The sequence below is a fragment of the Dipodomys spectabilis genome, unplaced genomic scaffold (genome assembly GCF_019054845.1).
Source record: "Dipodomys spectabilis isolate Male_0828 unplaced genomic scaffold, ASM1905484v1 ptg000039l, whole genome shotgun sequence".
Lineage (NCBI taxonomy): Eukaryota > Metazoa > Chordata > Mammalia > Rodentia > Heteromyidae > Dipodomys > Dipodomys spectabilis.
In genome coordinates this window covers 5,459,307-5,476,409 of record NW_024870716.1, presented here as the reverse complement: position 1 = coordinate 5,476,409, position 17,103 = coordinate 5,459,307, and the positions used below count along the sequence as shown (strand labels likewise).

The 17,103-nt window shown below is 40.4% G+C and overlaps 1 protein-coding gene across 1 annotated transcript in view; it reads right to left on the bottom strand.

Annotated features, from left to right (window-relative positions):
* Positions 1-17,103, bottom strand: part of Adamts20 (ADAM metallopeptidase with thrombospondin type 1 motif 20) — a 118,396-nt gene that overhangs the window by 19,670 nt on the left and 81,623 nt on the right. The window contains exons 28-30 of the mRNA XM_042677496.1: positions 8,480-8,647; positions 3,567-3,740; positions 2,642-2,812 (exon numbers count right to left, since the gene is read on the bottom strand). Of these exons, the coding sequence (XP_042533430.1) occupies positions 2,642-2,812; positions 3,567-3,740; positions 8,480-8,647 (513 nt within the window). The remainder of the gene's footprint in view (positions 1-2,641; positions 2,813-3,566; positions 3,741-8,479; positions 8,648-17,103) is intronic.

The following is a 17,103-nucleotide window of genomic DNA, read 5'->3' as shown; positions in this document are numbered from 1 at the left end:
TTATAATAGACTGGGCACCAGTGGCTCATGCCTGTAATCCTAGCTACTCAGGAGGCTGAGACCTGACAATCAAAGCTAGCTAGGCTAGGAAAGTCTGTGTGAGACTCTTATCTCCAATAAACTACCAAAACACACACACACACAAACAAACAGGAAATGGCATTGTGGTTCAAGGGTAGAGTGCTAGCCTTGACAAAAGAAGCTCAGGGACAGTGCCCAAGCCATAAATTCAAGCCCAGGTCTGGGCAATTCAAAAGAAGAAGAAGACATAATATTGAATGTCTATATGTGAAAATAGAACTAGGAAAAGTGAGGGAATGGGTTGGGAGATGCAAGGGAGAATGTGGGAGGGGTTACATTGATCAAGATGCCTTGTACTCAAGCTGACATATGGACTTGAAACCCCTTTGTACAACTACTTAAAGATAGTAAAAATAAATAAATATAAAAAAATAAACTCAAGGTCTCACACTTGGTAAGCAGGCACTGAATCATGTGAGCCACTACATGTGTCCCTTTTGTGTTGGATATGATAGAAATAGGGTCTTTATGCTCAGACCAGCCTGGACTATAATCCTCCTATCCCTGAGATGACAGGCCTACACCACTGTACCCAGCCACTGGGATTCTTCTCTAACTTTGGATGACAGATAATATCATACATGCTCATTGGTTAAGATCTATTCTTCCCCAATCTCCTTTTCCCAAGTAGCTAGGATTACAACCTTGAGCCACCGAGCTTGGCTGCCTAACAAAGCCAAAGAGAACCCAAAAGCTTCCAGACAAAATAATTACTTCCCACAATAAAGCCCAATATATATATATATATATATAGATAGATAGATAGATATAGATAGATATTATATATATATATATATATATATATATATATATATATATTAGATCAGGAACCAAAAGACAAAATTTACAGTGTCTAACAAACAAATAATAAATAACAATAAATAATGAATGATAAATAAAAATAAGTAGTGATTAATAAAGTAAAATAGTCAACATGCGATGGAACAGAAAATATAACATAACAAAAAGAAGTCCTTAATCAGAACATATTCTGGGGAGTATAAAGGGTGAAAATGGCAGAATTAGGAAATCTAAAAATTCTCTCCCTCATAAAAGCAACTAAGAAACTGGCAGGAGGGGCTGGGAAGGTAGCTCAGTGGTAGAGAGTTTGCCTTGCATGCATGAGGCCCTGGGTTCGATTCCTCAGCACCACATAAGCAGAAAAAAAAAAAAAAGCCAGAAGTGGCGCTATGGCCCAAGTGGTAGAGTGCTAGCCTTGAGCTGAAGAGCTGAGGGACAGCGCCCAGGCCCAGAGTTCAGGCCCCATGACTGGACCCAAAAAAAAAAAAGAAACTGGCAGGATTCTTCAGATCAATGTTTTAGTACTCCAGACATTAATCAAAGACTTCAGCAGCAGGGCCATTTATTTAAGTTCCATGAGTAAATCTCTATTTGAAGATGAAATGATGCTATACACAGAATAGTTATATGCAACCCCTCTGTACAGTACTTTCACAATAAAAAATGTATTTATAAAAAGAATAGTTATATGCAATAATTACACACAACACACACACATCTGATAAACATATCCAATATACAAGAATCAAATCTCTTTCTCTACAGTAGCAATAGATAAACAGATAATGAAAATAAGAAATCAGTTCCATGAAAAGAAGCTTAAAAGAAATAGGCACTGGTGGCTCATGCCTGTAGTCCTAGCTACTCAGGAGCCTGAGATCTGAAGTTCACAGTGGAAAGCCAGACTGGGCAGGAAAATCCCTGAAACTCTTATCTCCAATTAACAACCAAAAGCCAGAAGTAGAGCTGTGGCTCCAATTGTAGAGTACTAATCTTGAGTATAAAAGCTCAAGGACAGTGACCAGGCCCAGAGTTCAAGCCCCAGGATTGGAGAGGGGAGAAAAGAAAGTAATAATAAGACATTTTGGAATAAACCCAACAAAAAGAAAATGTGAACTTTCTACATAGAAAATAACAAAACATCTTTGAAAGAAATTCAATGAGAATTCAATAAATTGTAAAACAGCCTATGTTCATGGAATGGAAGACCATATTATTAAAATAGAAATATTTCTCAATTTGACCAAGACTTATTGCAATCTCTCATAAAATCTTAATTGGCTCTCTTACACGTAATTTGGCAAGTTTGTCTTAAAATTTGTATGGAAATGTAAGGGACTCCATAGACATATGATCTAGAGAAAGAAATAAAAATAAATAAATAAAACCTCCCTGATCTCACAAGGTTAAATAACAAAAACCAGAGAATGTGGTTATTATGTGTGGCTAGGCATACAGACCAAAGGAACTGAGCTGAGAGTTTAGAAATAAATCACTGCACTTGATTTTCAGCAAAACTCAGCAGATCACCTTCCCCACAAAGGATGTGAGGGGACTAGATTAGCCATATGCAACAGATTGAAGTTGGATGCTGACTCAAATCCCATGCAAAATTAATTCACAATATAGCAAAGCCCTAAATACATAATCTAAAACTATATAAGACTCTGTTTTCAAACACTAAGCAACTATATAGGGCTTGATAGCCAAATTGTTCCTGGTTGTTGACAGGACACTGGACACATATTTTGGCCCTTACCTGTGATGAGTCTGCTGTCACCACCACATACTTGCAGAGTGGGTTCCTGCACTTTTTGGCTGAAGGGGGTCTGGTGAGCCCGTGGCAGAGATTTTCATCCACTTGGGTGTTTTTAGCATCCACACACTTGACTTGCCTGTATGTCTCTTTTTTCTTACACGATGGTGAACACTGGGAACACAATGAAAATATGAGCAATCCTTCCTTCCTTCCTTCCTTCCTTCCTTCCTTCCTTCCTTCCTTCCTTCCTTCCTTCCTTTCCTCCCTCCCTCCCTCCCTCCCTCCCTCCCTTCCTTCCTTTCCTTCCTTCTTTCCTTCCTTCCTTCCTCTCTTCCTCTTTCTTTCCCTCCCTCTCCTTCCCTCTCCTTCCTTCTCCCCCTTCCCTCTCCCTCTTCCCCTCCTCCCCCCTCTCTCCATCAGTACTATGGCTAGAACTCAGGGCCTCACTAACTCAGCACAAGGCGGCACTCTACCCCTTAAGCCACAGCTCTACTGTTTCTGGCTTTTATTCTGGTTAATTGGATGTAAGAATCTAGGATTTTCCTCTATGGATTGACTTTGAACCTCAATCCTCATAGTTGAGCCTCCTGAGCAGCTAAGATTACAGGTGTGAGCCACCAGTACCTGACAAACAATACATTTTTTTTAATGTGCTGGTTCTGGGGCTTGAAGTTAGGGCCTGGGCTCACTCCCTGGGTTTGTTGTTGTGATAATAATAATAATTATTATTATTATATTGCTCAAGGCTAGCACTCTACCACTTGAGCCAGGGCTCTACTTCCAGCTTTTTTGCCCATTAATTGTAGATAAGAGTCTCATGATTTTCCTGCCAGGCTGGATCCTCAGATCTCAGACTCCTGAGTAGCTAGGAAGTAACCCCTTTCTTCTATGCAGTGTGTTTGAAGGTCTGTCGGTCAGTACTCACGTGGAGCCAGGCTCCAGCCACCCACCGGTACCGTTGGCAATCCTCACGCCAACACTGCCTCTGGAAGGGAGGCCTTGTAGAGCCATTGCAGGCCTCCTCCGACACACGACCCACGCCCCTCAGCCTGCAGTACACGTCTCTGCGTTGAACTCCAGGCCCACAGGTCACAGAGCACTGCAAAGAAGCCCAGAGGAGCCGGACACTGCTGACAAATGTCAAATCACACACACACACACACACACACACACAATCGAGGCAGAGCCTTTCGATACTCATTTCTGGGCCACTATTAGGGTTTGAATTCACAATCATGTGCTCTCACTTGACTTTTTTTGCTCAAGGCTGGTACTCTACCACTTGAGCCATACCACCACTAATGTTTTCTTGCAAGTTAACTGAGCTTTTCTGCCCAGACTTGCTTCAAATTCTAATCCTCAGATCTCAGCCTCTGAGTCAGTAGGATTACAGCTGTGAGCCACCAGCACCAGCTACAAGGAACTTCGAAATATATATTTGGGGTAAAAATCATGGAGGCTTGAACTCAGAGCCTGGGCACTGTCCCTGAGCTCTTTTGCTCAAGGCTAGTTCTCTACCACTTTGAGCCACAGCTCCACTTCCAGTTTGGGGGTGGTTAATTGTTCATAAGAGTCTCCTGGACTTTCCTGCCTCCGCTGGCTTTGAGCCTTGATCTTCAGACCTCAGGATAATAGGCATTTCTAAGCTGCTGGCTTAAAAATTCCATATGTTCTGTAACAGCAACCTGCAATGGTTGATGCCATGTGTCTCAGGTCAGGACAGCATGTTGCCAAAGAAATATTGAGATGTGCTATGATCACAATGAGATCATTGTGACAGCAAGCAAGCACTGTTGGCTCAAACAGACCTGGGTTCAAATCCCTGCTCCCCAACATTTCCAGGCCACTCATCTACAAAAGATACTTATTTTGTCATTTGCATAATGAATGCAATAATTGGAACAGTTGTAAGAAATGTCTGTTAGATGAAGTCAGGAAGCGAATTCCCTGTCTACCTCCTCCATTCCCCCCCCACACACACACATTTTTTGTCCACTTCTCTTACTGAAATTTAATTATTTCTTCCTTGGAAAGTTCATTGACACATATCCCAAATTGGAATATTAGTTAAGTGAACAACTTAAAAGCCATCTTCAATACCAACAAAGATAATAAAGAACATCAGAATACAAATTCAAAACTTTACTAGCTACAAATAATTGAGAAATATAAGTTGTCCAGCCCTAGGTAGAAAAGCTTTCTCTTCTGTCTCTGAGGTCTAGCCTGCCTAATACAAGAGAACACTCCTTACCTGGGAATGAAGATCAAGAGATTTGGGAGTCTTGGTTGGGGGATTTGGGGCCTGAAAAATATTAAAATGTGGCCAGGCACTGGTAGCTCACACCTGTAATGTTAAGTATTCAGGAGGCTGAGATCTGAGGATGGTGGCTTGAAGCTATCCTGGGTAGGAACATTCAAAGACTCTTATCTCCAATTAATCACCAAATAAACTGGATGTATAGCTATGGCTCAAGTGGCAGAGTACCAGCCATGAGCTAAAAAGCCCAGGGATATCACCCTGGGTTCAAGGCCCTGTGTTCAAGACCCAGAAATGGCAGCAAATACATACACACATACACACATACGTATGTATGATGTATTGTATACATTTGGGTGTTTGTGAGAGTTCTTTCCTTTCCACTTGAGCCATGTCATCAGACTCTTGTGTTGGTTGTTTTTAAGGCAAGAGTCTTGCTTTTGATGTCTGGATTCCGCAGACTTGGTGTGGGCTTTGACCTTCCTGACTGTGCTTTTCTGTGTCACTGGGGATGACAGGCAAATGCCACCATGCCCAGCTGTGGATTGCGATGGAATATTTCAAAATTGTGTTTGCTGGGCCCATGATCTCCCCCAACTCCCAAAGATCTCGACCTCCCAACTATGATTACAGGCTTGGGCCACCATGCATGACAGAAATGTTTCAGAGTGTAGTAATAGCAATTGATGTATGTGGCAACAAAGAAATGTGAAAGCAAATACAAATGGAAAGGGTAGCATTGATCCAAACGCTTTGTACTCATAAACTGACATGTTAAATTGAAACCCCTTTGGATAATTACTTAAAAAATAAGAAAGAAAGAAACATTCCGCCTATGATTTTGATTTTTTTTCAAGTATGGGGGATTTCAATGGAGGCATTGGGTCATATATTTGTGAGGTTCAGAAGCTTGTATCACCTTTGATTTGATCTTAAAAATTGAGAGAAAAATCATGAGCATAAATAAGGGAATAAAAGCTAATTCCTTCTGGCTTAGCTCTGGATGGAATGGTGTTAAGTAGGATTCTTTTGATCTCTTTCCAAATTACCAGGCAGGAGGATTCATTTCCCTTTGTATAACAATTTTCTACTTGATCAACAGTTAACTTAACAGATGGAGCCTGAGACAGGTGCTAGCCTTGAATTTACAACTGTTACTGGAATACCAAAAGCATTAAATGAGACAAACATTCTCCTCTTGCTCGTAGGAAATGTGTGTATGTGGGGGTTCATTCATTTTTCTTTTTAAATGATTTAAGTATTTAATTTGCTTCTAAAGATATATATCTGGACCCAGAAGACAAATAGATTTATATAGCAATGTCTGCTCAGCTTAACAGCTAGTCACTGTAAAACGTATTATTAAAGATTTGTATTTAAAAAGAGTTATCAAATACACAATGGGGGTAAAGTGCTCCTTTAAAACTCATCTGAGCTGGACACCAGTAGCTCGTGTCTACAATTCAGCTATGTAGGAAGCAGAGATATAAAGATCACTGTTCAAAGCCAGCCCAGGAAAGGAAAGTTCTTGAGACTCTTATCTCCAATGAACCCCTAAAAAGCCAGATGAGAAGCTGCGGCTCAAAGGATCGAGTGCTAGCCTCGAACACGAAATCTCAGAGGCAGTCCCTAGACCCTGAGTTCAAGTCCTCAGAACCTGTGCATGCACACACACACACACACACACACACACACACACACACACACACACACACACACACATCCTCATCTGCACGCCTCTATGTTAAAAAATACACCAAATGAGTCTTTCCATTTACAACATCACATAAAATCATACTAAAATGAAATTATTCTGTACTGAATGATTCTATTAAAACATTAACATGTATATAATTGGAAGAAGAAAGCAGAACATGGTGATTGGTGCCTCTCTAAAATTACACTTCTGCTGAATGCATGATTACATGTAATACAGCCATAGCCTGCAGTAGTTCGCTTCCTGTGGGCATTTTTTTTAAAGACTGAATCAAAAGCAGAGAGTTCTGTCAGAGACTTGGGAGACCATGGGTAAATAAAGTAAACTGAGTAAATGGAGCTAATTTCTGTGACAAGGAAAACGCAGTTGCATGAGAAGAAAAGCAGATCTGTCTAAAGACCTCTTGCAGAGTCTTTGAATGTTTAGATCTGTACTTTTGAAACCTTTGAAAGAATACATTCCTTTCGTGGGTCTCATATAATTTTCATATTTGGTTCAACTTGCTGGCCAAGTCAACTGGTTGGCACAGATGATAGAACCATTATTCTGAGGATAAAGGTCTAGAGCCAGAATGTGTCCTTCATAAGTATCAGTGACAAAGCATCAGCAAGACACAACAGCTACTAGTATAAGTCTGAGTCAAGCAGAAAAGGTCAGATAACTTGATGTTAGGAAAATGAACCCTAAGATATGTATTCAAATGTTTTTTTTCTTTCATGCGATCGTTTCTAACACATTTATAAGATTATTTCTTTGTTGCTTTGTATGTCCCTCCCCCACAGTATAACCCCTGCTTTCACTGTATTTGATGTTGTTATAATTTGTGGAGGGGAAGAGAAAAAACAAATCATTTAAATAGGGTTACAGGTGGACCCATTGCAACAATGAGATGTACAAGACGTTATGTCGAAAACGAACTTTACAACTTTGGTGGGGGGGAGGAGGGTTGAATGGGGAGGTAGGAGGAGAGGATGGGATGGGAAGGGGAAACAAAGGAGGAGGCTACAATGCTTGATAAGAAATGTACTCATTATCTTGCCCATGTAATTGTAACCCCTCTGTACAGTATTTTCACAAAAAAAAAAAAAAAAAAAAGACACAACAGCTAAGCAACCCTTGGGATCTATAGGAATGTGGGTGGCCCACAGGCACAATATCTCCATCTGTCCCTTCTACTCTAGTAACGCTATTGCCTGGTGTCAGACTTGGGTGTCAGCCATTGTGCACTGGGTATATGTGTGGCATTATGGCATTTCACCCACTTGGGGAAATATACTCTGCCATCATTCCAGCAAATCCTTGGCCCAAGAAAGTCAAGCAGTCATTTGCATAAAGTCAAACCAGAATATGATGACCTGTATAATAAAGTAAGGAATGGGGACTCTCAGTCACAATATTCTAACGAGGCATTATTTAGGTATGCACGAAACAAGGTGCTTCCAAAACTAGATCTCCATTGTCTTGAAGAGAGAATCGCTGTGGCCTTAAAAAAAAGCTGAAGTGAGTATTGATTAGGTTTTATTTTCTTTCATTTTCTTCTGTTAATTTCTTCTATTATTTTATTTTATTATGCCAGTACTGAGACTTGTTGACCTCAGGACCTGGGCATTGTCCTTGCATTTCTTTGCTCAAGGTTAGGGCTCTCTACCACTTGAGCCACAGCTCCACCACTTCCAGCTTTTTCTGATTAGTTTATTAGCAAGAAGAGTCTCAAGGACTTTTCTGTCCAGGCTGCTTTGGAACTGCAATCTTCAGATTTCAGCCTCCTGAGTAGCTAGGATTACAGGCACGAGCCACCAGCACCGCCTGGCTAGGATTTTCTTTTTAAATAGAAACATGCATGATTATAAAGCATAGCACATACCTCCTTCCACCTGTTGGCTTTCCATGAAGGACATCTGACAGCACGGCAAGCTTTGTGAGCTCGAGGTTTCCGGAGGTGGCTGCAGTATCTGTCTTCTAGTTTTCCTTGGAATGGGTCTGTACAAAATACTTCACGGAATTTTATACCTTTACCACAAGAAGCTGAGCACTAAAAAAACCCAAACAAACAATGAATGCATTCCTTTGTTACTTTCAATTATGTCAAGTATATCTTCAGCAGATATAAAATGACACAAAGCATCCTGGTCTTGATATTTTTAGTTAGATTCTCTGGGTCAGATACCAGTGGCTTATACCTGTAATCCTAGCTACTCAGGAGGCTGAGATCTGAGCATCATGGTTCAAAGCCAGCCTGGACAGAAAAGTCTGTTAGACCCTTATCTCCAGTAAACTACCAAAAAGCCAGAAGTGGAGGTGTGGCTCATGGGGCAGAGTGCTAGCCTTGAGCAAAAGAAGCTTAAGGACAGTGCCTAGGCCCTGAGTTCAAGCCCCAGGACTGGCACTAAAATAGTAATACTACTACTACTAATTCTCTGCTACTCCAAATTAGTGTGTTAGCAATGTTAGCAATCCCAACATAAATCACAGGGAAAAGTTAATCAAAAAACACATACATCTCAACAAGTTCTATTTTTTGTTTGTCTATTTTGTTTTTGAGACAGTTTCAATATGTAGCTCATGCTACCTCAAGGCCTAGTGCTGGGATTAGAGGTATGGGGTATTGTGCAATTCTTGTTCTTCTGAGTAAAACTACTGTCCTGTAGTGTAACTTAGACATAGAGATTGTGTTTGGAGACCATTATACAAGATGCTATGTACATTTTATGTGTATGGTGAGTTCACAGACTTTTATACTTTCCAAAAGAGACTACTAACTAGATGCTGAAAATGTTTTAATCTTCCAAAAGTCTATAGTTTGGGGATGAGTTACCTTGTCACTTTATCTGGGAAACCACTCAACTCTAGAGGCAATTATCTCAGGGCTCGGTTACCAAGACTCATAAATACCAGGTATTAGCTGTTCTCGGGTGGCACTAGTTCTAAGAAAATCTCTAGTGAGTCCTAATGATAGCTCTAGGTCATCTTGCTTCTTTCTCTTCTAACTTATTTTAATCTAGTAGAAAATCTAGATCATTATTAAATATAATTTAAACAGATCTGATTTTATCAATGCATTTTAGCTTTTATACTTTTGTGTTGTATTTTTACTTTTCTATTATTTGTATTATTATTATTATTATTTACTTTGGCTTGAACTCAGGATGCTCTACCACTGAACCAAACCCTTTTTTGGTACTGCTTATTTGGAAATAGGTTCTCATGCTTTTGCCTTTGCCTAGATCCTCTTATTTTACTGAGATAGCTAGCAGGTAGATACCAACACCCCCCAGCTTCTTCTGTTGAGATGAGAGTGAACTTTTTTTGCCTGGGCTGATCTGGAATGGTAGCTGGGATGTCCAGAGTGTGCCACAGTGCCCAGCTATTGGTCAAGAAGGCATCTTATGAACTTCCATGTCTGGGCAGGTTTCCCTCAATGCATGATTCTCCCAGTCTCAGCCTCCCAACTAGCTAAGATTACAGGCATGAGCCACTCCATGCATACGCATACATCATATATGTGCCTGCATGTGTATATGATGTATACACATTCGGGCATGGATGTAGGTGTCTGTATGTACACACATACAATGTCATGTATAATGTAAGCATACATTAGCTATACAAAGGGGGAATTTCACTTTTACATTGCCATGGCATGTACAACATATTCTAGGCAATCGCTCCCTAGCTTTATCATTCTCCCTTACCCCTTTTTCCTTTCTAATAGGCATTTACCTATTTTTATATTTTATAAGCATGCTTTTATTTTTATGAATGTAAAAACGTGCTAAACATCATGCTTTTTATGAACATGTAAGTTAATAAGTAAAAACTTATTAAGCATAATTTTAAGCATGTGTTTGGCTTTAGAACTGACAAGTGCTCTCTATCATCATCATTAACGTATACTGTTCCTTGATTTTGTGATGCCCCAAATTTTATTTGATATAATTTCCCAACCTCCTATTGTTTTACTTTGAAACACACTGCTTTCTCTTTCGTGTTCAGCAACAGAGTCAAACAGACTCATTAGGGTTTTTTTTTTGTTGTTTTTTTTTTTTTTTTACCTTATTACATTCCCTGGTGCTTTCTAAATAGTATTTTTGATATTTTGTTTGTTTGTACCAGAATCTGGACTGAACTCTGGGCCTGGGTACTGTTCTTTAGCCTTTTTTTGCTTAAGGCTAGTGCTCCCCCACTTGAGCCACAGCTCTTTGTCTGGCTTCCTAGTGGTGAATTGGCAATAAGAGTCTCTTGGGCTTTCCTTTCTGGGCTGGCTTTGCGCCTCAGTCTTCAGCTCACAACCTCTTGACTAGCCAGGATTACACAATGAGCCACTGGCACCTGTCTTAACTATTACTTAAAGAGCCAACATCCATTCCATGTCTTGGTTATTGCATGTCTATATTTCACTTCTCTGAATTCTCTGAATTCTTTAGCAGTTCATCATTGCTTACTTCTGTCACATTATTACCTGTCCAAAGTCATGTTAGATCACTCATATTGCCTACAAAAGGTAGATACAATCATCATTGAGCCGATTAATTAATGAATTTTATTTTAAGCAATTTGTTTTTACTACCCTCTCAAATAATCTATTTAAATTGCTAAGTTCTATTGTATGTGTATATATAACCACATATGCCATATATATTGCCATATATACAGTAATATATACAAACCATATACATAAACATATATGCTAATAAACTTAACGCCCTCTATATAACAGAAAAATAGAAAATTAAAGAACAAAAAGTGTATATATATACATATATGCATATATGTTAATAAGCTTAAAGCCTTCTATCTAACATAGGAAAAAATTCAAAATCAAAGAACAGAGGGGAAATAGAGTATACATTTGGTCTTCAAGTGAGTCCTTTTTCCTTTGAGATCAGAAGAAAAATGAGTACAGGTTTCTTTTCTGCAAGATGTAAAGAAGGGTAAGAGCATTATTTTATTGCCTCTGATGAATTCCATGTGGGAAATTCTCTACCAGTAAAAGAGAGCATGCTTTCCGGAGAATTGTGTTTGCGTTGGCATGAGGTAGAGATAGAGTAAACAGTCAGTGAAATGCTACCGTCCTCCCAAACCACAACGCGTTCCACATTGTAAAGATTCCAGGAGACAGCCGATCTGCTAGAACATTCCAGGCCTGGCCAGCCATTCCTGCTGCAGCACAAAACGTTCCTTTCTTCCTCTGTTTTGTGCCCCTTGCCCCTTTTTTAGTCTCTTAAGTTTTGGCTAATGCTCTCATATTCATTTCTAACATTCATAGAACTTTCCCCCCTTTAAATATCACCTCTATGGAAGTGGCACTGTAGCTCAAGCGGTAGAGCGCTCGCCTTGAGCTGAAGAGTGCAGGGACAGCGCCCAGGCCCAGAGTTCAAGCCCCATGACCGACCAAAAAGCACAAAACAAAACAAATATCACCTCTATGGGAAGCAGACAATGGTGGCTCAGGCCTGTAATCCTGAGCAGGCTGAAATCTGAGAATATAGTGGTTCGAAGCCAGCCCAGGCAGGAAAGTCAGTGAGACTCTTACCTCCAGTTAATCACCTAAAAGCCGGAAATGGAGCTGTGGCCTAAGTGGTAGAGCACTAGCCTTGAGCAAAAGAAGCTCAGGGACAGTGCTCAGGCCCCGAATTCAAGCCCCAAGACGGATACACACATGCACACACACACCACCACTATTCACTTTTATATCCTTTTATTACCATCATCCTAAACTCTTGCTGAAAGTTCCGGGAAGATGGCGGAGGAGAAGCTGGAATCTGAACAAGCTCTTGCATAGAAAACAGTTTCAGAGTTCCAGTGAACAGTCCCAAGCCAGAGAATCACACCAAGTGTGCCATCACAGGACAGAGAGCTAGTCAAGAGAGGGGAAGCCAAGCAGACACATCTGAGCAGCTGCCGCTGCGGCGGCAGGGTCGCGGCGGCGACCACCGCCGCAGGGTCATACCTGAGACACAGTCCGGGATGAAGGAGCCAGACGCAGCGGACGAGCGGATTCTACTCAACACCAGCAAGAACCGACAAGGAGCGGACATCTTCATCCTGCACTTTGCAGACCAGAGACGACCCAGGATCCAAGACTGGGCGTGAGTAGAAGCCCGACGTCCTCACTCCTTCTCAGGGAGCAGAGGAGGGAAGGCCACCCCTCCCCCCCCAGCACCGGTGATCTCCATCTTGGATACCGACAAAGCTCGGAGGAGCTGCCAGCTCCAGCTCAGGCCTTGAAATAAAACGAGTCATTTAGCAGGTCACAAGAACTTAACGGCGAAGTGACCTCACAGACTCAGTTCCATCCAGGGAAAAGTCACCCAGCTCAGGCGCCAGCCATTGGAGTGGCTCTCCTCACCGGGTAACCAGAGCCAGAGGCTGCCCCTCCCTCTAGCAGCCACCACAATCAATTGAAAAACAGAAACCCTGAGAATGGTTCCAGGCTGGGGGCTGTGAGTTTTTTTCACAAAATAGCCCCAGGGAAAAGCTACAGTTTGTTGAAAGGCCTCAACTCTACCCAGAACCTAGCCTCATCACTGCATCCCCCTCTTGTGTGATTCTCAAAGCAGATCACCCTCCCAGTAAACTAACCTGGGAGGGGGAATCTCAAAATCTTGGGTAAAGCAGAGCATTTTTCTGCCTGTTCCAACAAACTGACTTAAGAAACCAATCAAGCCACAGGACCTCAAGCTGACCAGAGACTCCAACCAGACTCTGGTTACAGACAAAAGGGAGATACAAGACTCTTCCCACCCCTCCCCCCAAAAAAAAAAAAAAATCAAAGAACTTTTTCTTCTTCTTCTTCTTTTCTTTTTTTCTTTTGTTTTTTTTTCTCATTTTTTGTTACCATATATATAAAAAAATTTTTTCCTTTTCTAAAACTTTTATTAATCTTTAATTTTTGCCTCTTCTGAAAAAATAATTGTTTTCCAGTAACTTTTTTTTTCTCATAATTTTTATTTTAGGAATAACGTGAATGTGTGTTTTCCTTTCTTTTCTTGTCTTCTTTCTCTTTGTCTTTCATTCTTAATTATCTTTTTGTTTTTTGTCTAGCTCTACTGAACTTCTGATCTTTTCTTCTCACTTTCCTATCCTTTCCACCTTTTCCTCTTTTGTTCTTCTTTATGTGACTTAACTCTTGTCCTGCACATCCTCAGATAAACCCGTAGTTAACTAGTAGACCCTATCCCCCATTGTGTACACACTTAATCCACAAACTTATTACTCAATTCAAAACCTCTGAGACTTAAATTCATTAATAGCAGTACTACCTCTTTATACCTATATAATATTTTAAGCATTTTTTTAAAGCTTTTCACATCTCCTCTATGTCCCTCCCTTTTTCTCAACATATTCACATTCCTCTCTAAATAGATGGTCTTTTAATCTCTATAATAACATTAATTTTTACGTTTCCATTTTTTTTCTGGTCTCTTTTCATTCCCCTTTCCCTTTCTTCTTTTTCTCTCTCTCTCTACTTGCATCCTACCCAACCTATTTCCTGCATTGTGATTAGGACATAGTTAACTCTCCCTGTGCCTCCCCACACCAATCTATTCCTATTTTTTACCCACATCTCTCCCTAACCCTAATAATTTCTGGTTTTCCAAATTCTTCTCTGCGGTTCGAAGTCCTTTAACATATAGTTGTTTGATGTCGAATAGATGTATCTGTTGAACTAGATTGTATCTGTAGACTATTGACTGTACAAATGCAAACTTTGGTTGATGGTTGCCTTAAGATAGTGTTCTAGCACAAAACTGGTGCTATCTTCATCTCAAATGGGCAGAGTAAGCCGGAAAAACACAAGAAAAATGGCAAATTCGGGTATCTCAATTCCCAATCTTGATAATCAGGGGTTAGAACAGATAATGAATAATCCAGAGGAGAGTTCCCAAATAGCTCTACAAACACTGCTGGCAAACATGATAAATGAGAAGTTTGACAACGTACAAAGGACTCTGTATGAGCGTGATAGGGAGAGAGAGGAGGCATCCCAGAAGTTTATACAGGAATATCATAAGCGTGAGGAAGCTACTCAAAACCTGATACAGGATTTGCGTGAACAACTTGAGAATACTCAAAGAGAAAGGGAGGAATGGTGTGAGCAGGCTGAGAACACTCAAAGAGATCTGCAGGAATCCCACGAACGGGAGGAAGCTAATCAAAGAGTAATACAGGAATTGAGAGACCAGGTAGAGAACACACAAAGATCACTAAAGGCATTCATGGAATCCATTAACAAAGAGCTGAAGGAAGTCAGGGAGACCACAAAGGGAATGCTGAATGGAACCCAACAGAAGGAATGGGAGCCCAAAGAAACCATAACCAATCAACGAAGTGATTTGAGGACAAACACTGAACACCAAATTAAGGAAGTAAAGAAATTCATACAAGACCTAAAACAGAGCTTCAACTAAACTCTTGCTGAGATTTTCATTTTAACAATGCATTTTTTGGTGCATATTAACCTTCCAGAATAATAGGTTCCGTTGTGACTTCTTTGGACATGAATATGATGTGTTTTGATCCTCAGTACCTCTACCCTCTTACCCTTCTTTGCCTTTCTTTCCCCCTCTCCTGGTCCCCTTCCTCTCCTCTAATTGCTGGGATATTTTTCCCATGAATGCAAGGGAACCCTTTAGAAGTAATGGAATAACATAAAATTACAAGTACTCTAAATGGACACTTCTTATACATTAAGTGAAGAAGAATGCCTCTTCAAGACAAAAACCTCAGGACATTTGAAACAAATGTACAATTTGCAAACACCCAACTATGAAACTCTCCAGAGTTATTTAAGTTAGCGAGTACTTACACTCTAAGAATATTACTTAGCCTCCACTAATACAATCTCTGGAACAAGTATATTCCTGTTTTTAATGAAAAGTTGGACATAATTATAAGAATGGTGTTTGATGTGTAGATGGTTCCATTTTATTTGTATACATGGGGGGGTGGCACACAGGAATAAATGAGGGGACTTAATTTGTGGGAGTGTTGTTGATTAATTCTGGAAACTTAAATGGCTGAACAAAAGCAAATAAGGAAATGAAGCCTATGACACTAAAAGAATTAGCATGTGCTCTAACTCATAACTAAATAACCCTGGACTCAATGCATGATGCTCTATCAGTCTTGCAGAAACTCTGCCCTCTATAGATTTTATAAACTGAGTACATTGTTTATTCACCTTTTTTCATATGTAACACTAGTAAAATATTATCAATTTCATATCAAATTTCTGGGTTGCCAGGACCCAGCGACTCACACTTGTAATCCTAGCTACTTAGGAGGTGAGATCTGAGGATACTGATTCAAAGCTGGCTCAGGCAAGAAAGTCTGGGAAACTCAGACAACTACCAAAAAGCCAGAAGTGAAGCTATGGCTTTCTAGCTCATGCTCAAGAGCTTAGGGACAGCTCTCAGGCCCTGAGTTCAAGCGCAGGACCAGTGCACAAGCACACACACACACACACACACACACACACACACACACACACACACACAAAATATTTGGGTGATGGAGAGGATTTTTTTAAAGAGATAACTAAACTAAGGATGTTCCACAAAACATTTATAATGTTATAACCAAATGTAAAAACATTACATTCAATAAAGAACCCAAAGTCGAGTGCTGGTGGCTCACTCCTGTAATCCTAGGCTGAGATCTGAGGATCGTGGTTCAAAGTCGCTGGGCAGGAAAGTCCATGAGTCTCTTATCTCCAATAAACCACCAGAAAACCAGAAGTGGTGCTGTGGCTCAAGAGGTAGAGCGCTCGCCTTGAGCTGAAGAGCTGAGGGACAGAGCCCAGGCCCAGAGTTCAAGCCCTATGACTGACCCCTCCCCCCCCCAAAAAGCCCAAAAAGAACCATCATATGTGCAAACAAGTTTCTCATAATGCAATTGAAATGGGGAAGGCAACATAGAGGCCTTGTATAACTGTTGCTCCCTGGGCAGTGCTCAGCCCATTAGAAAGGGTCTTATATAAGAATGGCTGTGATCATTTCAAAACAGATTCTTTTCTGATCTGGAACTGAAATAGGAAGGTCTGGGAATGACTTCAGGATTTCATTTGGATATCGAATGCCATAATAAAAGAGGAATTATAAAACAATAATTGATGGGGTTTTTATTTTGCTTTGTTTTGTAGTGGCGCTGGGCTTTGAACTCCAGCCCCCTGCCTTCCCGAGAACTAGGTAGGCACTCTAACTACTTGGCCACACCTTGGCCTTGTCTTCTGCTAGTAAATTTTGAGAGTCTCCAAAGGCTTAAGTTCAAAGCCTCAGTATCATCCATAAATAAAGAGATAGATGGAAATCAACAGTTGCAGATTGTTTTTGCAACGGAAATGTAATACGAACTTGTATTGTCCCAAGCACTGTTTTTGATTAATTTGTATATTATCGTTATTAACATTACAGCCATCCTTGATTACAGATATTATCATTGTTACTTTACACTATAATTATTTCTCACTTATAATAAGAAAACAAA